Source organism: Dryobates pubescens, chromosome 4 (assembly GCF_014839835.1).
Source record: "Dryobates pubescens isolate bDryPub1 chromosome 4, bDryPub1.pri, whole genome shotgun sequence".
NCBI lineage: Eukaryota > Metazoa > Chordata > Aves > Piciformes > Picidae > Dryobates > Dryobates pubescens.
In genome coordinates, this window is record NC_071615.1 from 23,973,681 (window position 1) to 23,983,104 (window position 9,424).

Consider the following 9,424-nt stretch of genomic DNA (forward strand, 5'->3'; position numbering starts at 1 on the left):
AAAATTATTTCACCTTTAAACATGCACCATTTCAACTATATACTGAACTGAATCTGCAGTTGTAGTTCTATCCAAGAGTTCTGTAATGGTCCCTGTAGAACAGTACAACAGGTTGATTTATACAACACTGAAATCAGCATTTTTTAAATAAATTCAGTTAACCTTAGTTACCAACAAAGCCAAATATACATAAGGTAATTCACTAAGCAAGCAAAGACTTAGTCTTTGCTAGAGAAGGGGATAAATTAATTGTAATGACACAGTGCAACCCTGAATTAGATATACATTGGACTCGATGATCTTTGAGGTCTCTTCCAACCTTAGTGATACTGTGATACATAGCTGTGAGAAACTCCAAAGTCCTGTAATACAATCAAGTCAGTGAGAATTCGGCATCAGGACATTTCATCACCTTTTGCCACAGGAAATGAACAGAACATCTGACTGCAGCTCACTGAAGGAGCTGTTTATACACAACAGAAGAGGCCTACATAGGAAAGATATTCACTATTTCATTGATTCTCATGAATGAATTTCAAGTGTACTGTATTGTCCAGATACAGGAAGAAAGAATCAGATTATTTTTGGAAGGGCTTTTTTCTCTCACAGTCACTAGTGTTTGTATGGTCATCAGTACTGAACACATCTGCTTCAAGACAATATATGTAACATTTCCACTTGAAACTGTACTATTTGTTGCCCTTCTTACACTGTGAAGCCACAGAGTAAGTGGCCATGACTTCACAATATGAGACACCAAAGCAGTAATATGTACTTCTACATAAATACATACATTGTCAGTAATTGACAAAAATCTTTTGTTCTGCACAGATCTTTTTAGGAAGTCATGTATCACAATAAGATACCATCTGCATATTAATCTAAGAGTTTGATGTGATCCTGAGTTTCTCAGATCTGTGAAGAAGGACTTAAACCTTTAAAAAAAAATTAATTACAAAAAAGGTAATAATAAAATACTTTTAGCCTCAAATTTCATTAAACATGAAGAATGCAACAAACAGAAGTTACAGGTACAGGACTTGCTTCCAGGTTTGCTTTCCATCACCTCAGTACTACAGATGCCACTAGACAGGCCGCACTTCCTCTTCACATTGCCTGTGTGCTCCCTCCCTATTCCTCCTCACAGAACTTGTGTCTGTCCCACCAATAAACTGCTGTCCCCTAGGACTGCAACGTCTTTCTTCATGGATGGGCTTTTCAGAAGGATAGCCCCTAAACTGTACTGGTGCCTGGTATTGTTCCTTCCCAGATGCAGGATTCTGCACTTGTCCTTACTGAACATTGTGAAGTTCACATTTGCCCAGTTCTCCAGCCTGTCCAGGTCTTGTTGGATGGCATCACAGCCTTGCAGTGTGTCAGCCATCCCCCCTCAGCTTTGTACCACCAGCGAACTTGCTGATGGTACACTCATTAACTAACAGAATTCCTAGCCTGTCGTATCAGTGATATGTTAAAACCCCCATAACCAAAACCTAACATACCACCACCACCCCAATACTACCATCACACAAGTCCTAGAGAAGTAGAGGCTCCCTCTAAGGCTCAGGCTTGTACCATTTCAAAAGGCATCCATTTTATAAATATTAAGAGACAAATCACTGTTACAATAAAAAGACACTAGTGAACTGACAAGTTCTCATTTGACATTTAAAGCCAAAAGCCTGGGTTTTGCTACAGAACATCTTTGTAGTTTTCTTCTCTTGATTATGCATTCAAAAATCTCCAAAGACTCTTACCTTTTAGTGCCCAATCACAGGAATTTTCAGTATCATTTAACATTCTAGATTCTTGAATAGCAGTGTGCCTGTTTTAAACAAAAAGTGTATTTAAGATTTCCATCTTGCATTAAACCAGACTTAAACTAACCAGTTATGTAAAATTGAAGTTCTCAGTAATCTACGGACAGAATCCTTATGTACAACATGTCTAGAACACTGTTCTTAAATCTCTCTTTTGGCTTTCCCTCTGTAGAGGGACCTTGACAGGTTGGACAGATGGGCACAGTCCAATAGCATGAGATTTAACACATCTATGTGAGAGGTTTTACACATTGGTCACAATGACCCCATGCAGTGCTACAGGCTGGGGTCAGAGTGGCTGGAGAGTGGCCAGGCAGAAAAGGACCTGGGGGTACTGGTTGATAGTAGGCTGAACATGAGCCAGCAGTGTGCCCAGGCGGCCAAGAAGGCCAATGACATCCTGGCCTGTATCAGGATTAGTGTGGCCAACAGGAGCAGGGAAGTCATTGTTCCCCTGTACTCTGCACTGGTTAGGCCACACCTTGAGTCCTGTGTCCAGTTCTGGGCTCCTCAGTTTAGGAAGGATGTTGACTTGCTGGAACGAGTCCAGAGAAGGGCAACAAAGTTGGTGAGGGGTTTGGAACACAAGCCCTATGAGGAGCGGCTGAGGGAGCTGGGGTTGCTTAGCTTGGAGAAACGGAGACTCAGGGGTGACCTTATCACTCTCTACAACTACCTGAAGGGAGGTTGTAGACAGACGGATGTTGGTCTCTTCTCCCAGACAGTCAGTACCAGAACAAGAGGACACAGTCTCAGGCTGCGCCAGGGGAGGTTTATGTTGGATGTTAGGAAAAAGATTCTATACAGAGAGAGTGATTGCCCATTGGAATGGGCTGCCTGGGGAGGTGGTGGAGTCACCATCATTGGAGGTTTTCAGGAGGAGACTTGATGGGGTGCTTGGTGCCATGGGTTAGTTGTTTAGGTGCGTTGGATTGGTTGATGGGTTGGACGCGATGACCTTGAAGGTCTCTTCCAACTTGGTTTATTCTATTCTATTCTATTTTAAGAAATTTACTATTATACAGCCTGGCTGCTTCTTAAGAAGTTAGAAGCTCCTACTAAAGACTTGCCTTGATTGTCAGAGGCTTGTTTTGGAAGAAGTTGTATTCTATTAACAACTGAAAGTTTTATAGTCTCATGTCTCAAAAAAACTGTTTAGCACCTCAAAGAAGATTCCTTTCCTCTTTTGCACATAGGTTTAGTGAAAGGGAAAGGATAAGGAGGGCAAAGAGTTAAAAAAAGCACTAGAAACTAATGCAGTTACAAGATGGTACAATGTTGAAAATAATTAAAACATTCCCTAAAATAGGGATAACAAAGTCACCCAGAAAGAGCAGAGGAAGAAAATTAAAGCACCCCTCCCAATAAAAACTAAACTAATTATCAGAGGAAAATTTTGTACCATTTCTATTTAAGCTTTACATTTTTCTTTGTAAGATGAAAAATGCAATCTTAGAACTCATTTATCAAACAGAAGTATCAAAGCTTAGTGAGAAAACAGACTAGAGAGTTGGTAAATTCATCCCATGAAGGACTAATCTCCCTTTTATGGAAGTTTCTATTTTAAACTTCTCTTCCTCCTTCAGTGACTTTTATCATCTCAGAATACAGACAAATGTCAATGCCTAATAATTTATATCAGGAACCTGCTGAAAATGCAGGACCATAAACCTCCATGATGAGTTAGTCAAATTACAGATACAAAAACTACCCATGTCTAGGGGTAGGAGAAAAGCAGGGAAGGAGAATGGCAGAATGGAACACTACTGCAGTGATACAGATCCAGCAAAAGAATAAGCTACATTTAAAAAGTAAAAAATACTTGTAAGTATTACACCCCTTTACAATTAAAAAACTACCCTCAAAGGGTATTTCAAGTCAGGCTATTTCAAGTCATGTATTTTTAAATACTATGTTGATTATTAAGGACATTACTCGTAATTAGCTTTGTTTATACCTTCATATTTCACTTCACTTGATCTAAACAAATTCCTTAGGATACATTTTCCTTCAGTTTAGAGGTTATTCTACTTCAAATTAATTTACTTACTGCATTGAATACTGTCATGTTTAATCAAATTTTTACACTTAAAATCAACTCCCAAATTAGTGAACTATTGTAGGGAAGCCCAACCACTACAACCAAAGTATACTGATAGAATAATATTTAGTATTATTATAATAAAAAGATGACATACATACCTAAATTGATCACCTACTGATTGTCTATTTTCTGAGATAACAGGATACTCTGGCGTAAGATCCTGCTTTTCATCTTTAATGCCGATGCCAGCATAGGCTGCCTCCAGAGGACAATTTTCAGAGTCTACAAGTCCAAGCTCCTTTTCATTCTTGGTTCCAAAAAGGTCAGGGTCATCCTGAATCACATCAATAACAAGGACATCTTTTTTGTAAGCTTCAAGGATATCTGGAAAATTTTGACTTTTGTGTTGTGGAACATTGGCTCCTGATTTGCTATCGCTATTTATTTCTAAAGCAATACAGCTGTCAACTGTATTCCAAGAAGCATCAGGAAAACTAGGTTTTAGTACATGCTCAGTAACACAGAAATCAAGCACAGAAGGCTCTAGTGGTCTGTCGAGAAAAGAATGTGGATATGAAGAAAAATGTTCATGCAGTGCAGACATCTCATTTGAAAGGTTTTCAGAGCAAAGGTCTTCAGAACGATCATGCTTAAAGTCCTCACTGTCAATGTCATCTACGTTTTGCTTCATGGAAGCTGGAGATGTAGCATAACTCACAACAGGAAGAGGTTGCTGCTTGGCATTTACTAAAAAAGTTTCTTCATCTGTTTCCTGCCTTCTTGAAACACTAGAGCTGTCAAGAACCTCTAGTGGGCTACATGTTTCTCTTTCAAATGAATGGCCAGATTCCAGTTTTCTGGATTTAGGCTTGTTTCTGCATGAAGGAATTTTGAATTTTTTCAGTTTCCTAGAGTTTACTGCTTTCATTGGCTTTAAAGCAGACACTAATGATACTTTACGGCTGCAGTTTATTCCGTCTGCGTTAGCTCTAGACGTATCAACCTGGACTGTCACAGACAGGCTTCTTTTTGCTACAGTTCTTTTTTCTTGTTTGTTTAGTTTTGTTGTAAATTTCAAGGTTGCCTTAACATCTTGTTCATCATCCTGGTTAAAAGCCACAGCACTTTTATCACTATTGACCAGTGATTCTGTATTTTCATGGCTCATTTTCGATGTCGCATAAGTATCCACGGCAGAGTACTCCGATGTTTCGAGTGAAGTCAGACTATTTTTATCTGTTATTTGACATGTAGATTCTTTGTTAATTTCTGATGATGATGTATACAAATCCAAGTGTCCTAATTGCCCAGTCACAGGACTCTTCTCTACAGCTTTAACACTGCTTTCACCAGGGGATTCTTCACAGTCAGCCCTTAAAAGTCGTCTTCTTTCTGAGACAGGCCTGTGTTTTTTGTGAACCCATGCAGAAGTCCTGGCACAAGATTCATAAGGCCAAGTATTTTTGCCAGTCATAGGTACCGCTCTTTGACAGGTCAACAGCTGCAATTTCCTATTACCTTTCTTCATTTTTTCATATGGCCTGCTTTTGTGAGAATTAGAAACTTCATGAACCTGAGCTAGCACTCCCAGGCTAGCCAAGTCAGCAGAATGATGTGCTACATTGTTTGAATTTTCTCCTTTTGCCATTACAGAAAGCTCAGATATCTTCTTAAAATCACCTTCAAATGCAAGTATTTCAGTGTCACTCTTTTTCCAGATTGATCTCTTTTGCACATCAAGAGTTTTCTTTCCTGCATGAAGATCTGATGTATGACCACATGAAGCTGACTGTGTAAATTCTTTATGACTTAATCCTGAAACTGTAAAGGAGCTTGACATGGCAACTGTTCCTTCTGTTTGTAATTCACACTCGCTGCATTCATTAACCACACCTGTGAAAATATTCTGCATTGTTGATTTCTCAGTGATTTTCTTATTGTTTCTAGGCTTTCTACCAATTTTCTGCCTTTTTTGCCTTAAACTATTACTGCTTTCACTCTGACAGCATGAAAAACACCCTTCTCTGTTCTGACGTTTTTCTCTATAACTCTCATTTTGCATTTCACTAGTGATGCAATTCACATCACTCTGCTCTACAGTACCATCAGGGAAAACATGTTTTCTTTTATCCTGGGTTACATGGAAGAGTTCACCTAAATTATAACTGCTGGTAGTCCCATTAGCTGAAGATTTCACAAACTTATTGATGTAACTACAAGCCTCTAATCTCACAAATGGATTCTTCTGTGTTGCACAGAGCAACCTATCACAATGGTTTAGGGCATTTCTGCAACATTCAGCATAACATTTTGCAGATACATTTCTCACTTTTTCAGCTATAGTTCCACTAAAACTTTGCAAGCACTTGATTTGATCAATTCTGGGGTTTGCTTTTTCACACCATACACCACACTTTCTTCTTACAGGATGACATGGAAAGCTTTTGCTTTGAGTCTCACCTAAAGTAGCAACTGGAGGAGATTTAGTGTAGTGATACTCCTCTTCTTTGGAATCTTCTGATGTATTTTGATTTGTCTTAAGCTTCTCCACAGCCTGTGTACTGAAGTCTTGCTCAACTGCTTTCAGTTCTTCCTTTGCTGATTAAAAACCAAAGAAGTGTCATTAAAATGTGTTCAGGGAAGAAGACTACCCTACAGCAGTATGTTATAAAGTGAACAAATAAAAAATATTCATGGCTACTAAATAACAAGGCACTGTATAAGGTTAAAACATTTCTGGAAAGATTTATCAGTTTCATTTTTAAATAAGCACTATTAGCAGACTCACAGTAACAAATGATGTTTTGTCTTCAGAAACAAATGCAAAGATGAACAGAATCTTAAGGTATAGCAAGGACATTGGAAGCTGTATATTTAAAACATAGGCGGAAACCAAACTACATCAAGTCTGGCAAGAAAATGCAGATTCTGTTCATACACTCAGGCTTAAAATCTTTTGTTTACACAGTTAATTCTCAGTAATAGGAAAGCTTGTTTGTAAGAACATAGCAGTTTATTTCAGATATATAATCCAACCAGATGCATTAGACCATTCAAGATCCAGGAAAACCACAGCACTTCTGTTTTTATAAAGCACTACTTTTTACTTAAAACCAAATATAGATTATGTAAAAATTGTGCATCTGAAAATTTGTCTGAAGAATGGGCTCAAGAATGAAGCAGCAGTATGTTTGGATTTTTAGACTTTAGTTTTCAAAGTAAGATACAATTCTAATATCTCAAGTTTTTCAGAATATGGTTTCTAGATATCAATAATAATCTACAACACACATTTCTTATTTAAACATACCCCCTTCAAAAGTGAAAAAGAATGTCTTCTAGACAATTATTGTGAAGAAACTTTTTAAAATCCCTTTCAAAAACAGTTCCAGTTTGATACAACACTCTCTAAAACATCAAAACACAATCTTTGTTTCTGTATTTTTTAGGAGTTTGCAGAGAATAGCAACTAAACCCCAGAAAGTTATCAAAATCCAACATCCTATAAAGGTGAGCACTAAAACAAGGTACTGTGATACATATAAAAATAATAATCAAATAATATAGAGATTAAGAATTTAGTGTCTCTTGTGCAGGACCTTCTATGCATAAACGAACCAACTGCTTTTGATTTTAAAAAATTTTGTTTTCTTCTCCCCATGCCCCCCAAAAGGGTATCTAGTCTTCTCTCTCCTTTGTGCAAAAGAACTGTTTTTCTCCTTCAAGAAAAGTATTTTCTCTCCCTACAACTCTATTTTCTTCTAAGACTAGTATTCACAGAACTGTAAAACAGACCCCTAGTTCTTATCTGTACATTTAGTTAGCAGCCACACACCAAGAGTCACTTTAAGGTAGCATACAGGCCACTCTTTCCTGCCCTCATTATTTTATTTCACAGAGACACATCTGCAAAAGGAAAAATACCTCTTGTTTTTAACACTTTTTAACGGGGGTCTCACTTCATCACCAGTTTCTTGTCCTGCAAGCCCAAATTATAGATCGGTACTTCCACAAAGGGGGACAAGCACTTACCACTTTCTCCCAGGCTGTCTGACGATTTCTGAGGGTTTGAGCTTTGCTGCTCTTCTTTCATGCAATGCTTGTGCATCTTTCCTCTAGTTGTTTGTTCTTGGCCACTTAGACCCTGCAGCAAGGCAGACTTGCCCCTGTCCCGGGGCCCTTGTAGTTTTAGTTTCATCAAAGATGCTTTGCCTTTCTTGAACAAGCATCTCTTTCTTTTCTTCTGTGTCCCTGGTTTCCTCAACTCAATTAAAGAACATCTATCCAACTTCTCTGGCACATCTACCAATTGTAGATGTTTTGGTTCGGACAAAGACTCCTGAGTCCCCAAATTCAGTATTGAGTCAGTGCTTTTCATTGCAGTAGTGAATGTATCCCTTCTGGGTTGCAGCACCTCTGGTTTTGGCAAACAGGCAATGCCATGGCTCTCTGTGCTCTCAAGTTCCTCCTCGGAGGATGACATTTGTAATTTTATTTCTGTATTTCCAGAGCTACCTGAACTGTCCTGGAAACTTGAGAGGTTCAGTCCTTCTGAGGTATGTTCTTCCCTTTCAATCTCTGCTGAGAACTTACTTTGCAAAGTAGGTACTAAGAAAAAGAGCTGTTCACCTTGTCCCGTTCCTCTCGTTAGGTGCTCTTCCCAGGACGCTGCTGCAGCCATGGTCACGGTCTGCCAATCTTTACATAACGCAGCGTGTGAAATTGGCAAAGCTACACCCTCGTCGCTTCTGGCAGTTCTCTCGCACTGATTCCCCTGTGTTTTTTCATCTGCGGGTCCCTGGCTACTGTCACCTTGCTCCTTCTGCATGGGTGCAAGTGAAGCACATTGCTCACAGGAAATGCTGGAGAGTATGGCAGGTTGCAGACAGGATGAAAAAGGCTGCTCAGATTTTCTCTTTGGTGCCAGGTGAGGACTCTTCTTGACTACATGGTTTTTTACTAAGTCGTGTTCTACCCCGGCAGTCAGAGAGCCTGGGGTGGTGACCATCCAGGCAGATGACTTCACCTTGCTGCCAGTTACCACCTTCCCTGACCTTAACTGCGGCATCACAGGAGCCTATAGACAGCAACAAACCCCAGGGCATTCATTTATCATCCGTGCACTTTTAGGGGCACCCCACCCAGCTAGCCCGGCAGGCAGGGCGGCAGAGGCCTAACCAGGAAGCGAGTACAACCTCCCTCGCGCTACTGCGTCAGGGATCACCCCTGAGGAGTTCAGCCTAACAGAAACAAAGCCCAGGCTGTCTAGGGAAAGTCCAGTGCCATCAACGACAACCCCCCGCCACCGTCCTCCCCGCCGGCAGCTGCCCCTCACGGCTGAGGGAGAAGGAAGCAGCTCCGCACCTCCCCCGCCTCAAAGAGTGCTCCTGGGCCGCCCATGCCACATAGGCCGCGGCCTCTGGCGCTATCCCCGCGACCACAAGCCACCCCCAAAACAGCCTCCCTCTCCCTTCGCCTCGTCTGTTATTCACCGGCTCGTCTCTCAACGCTTCGTCTAACCCTCGCCAGTGCCGCCTGCACGCGCCGCCAGCAGGCAGGA

At 40.4% G+C, this 9,424-nt stretch overlaps 1 protein-coding gene across 1 annotated transcript in view; it reads right to left on the bottom strand.

The window, feature by feature from the left end:
- The window catches only part of TOPAZ1 (testis and ovary specific TOPAZ 1), a 37,558-nt gene extending 28,626 nt beyond the window's left edge, over positions 1–8,932 (bottom strand). The window contains exons 1-3 of the mRNA XM_054161271.1: positions 7,897–8,932; positions 4,023–6,462; positions 1,758–1,825 (exon numbers count right to left, since the gene is read on the bottom strand). Coding sequence (XP_054017246.1) covers positions 1,758–1,825; positions 4,023–6,462; positions 7,897–8,932 — 3,544 coding nt within the window. The remainder of the gene's footprint in view (positions 1–1,757; positions 1,826–4,022; positions 6,463–7,896) is intronic.
- Between the last annotated feature and the right edge of the window lie 492 nt (positions 8,933–9,424).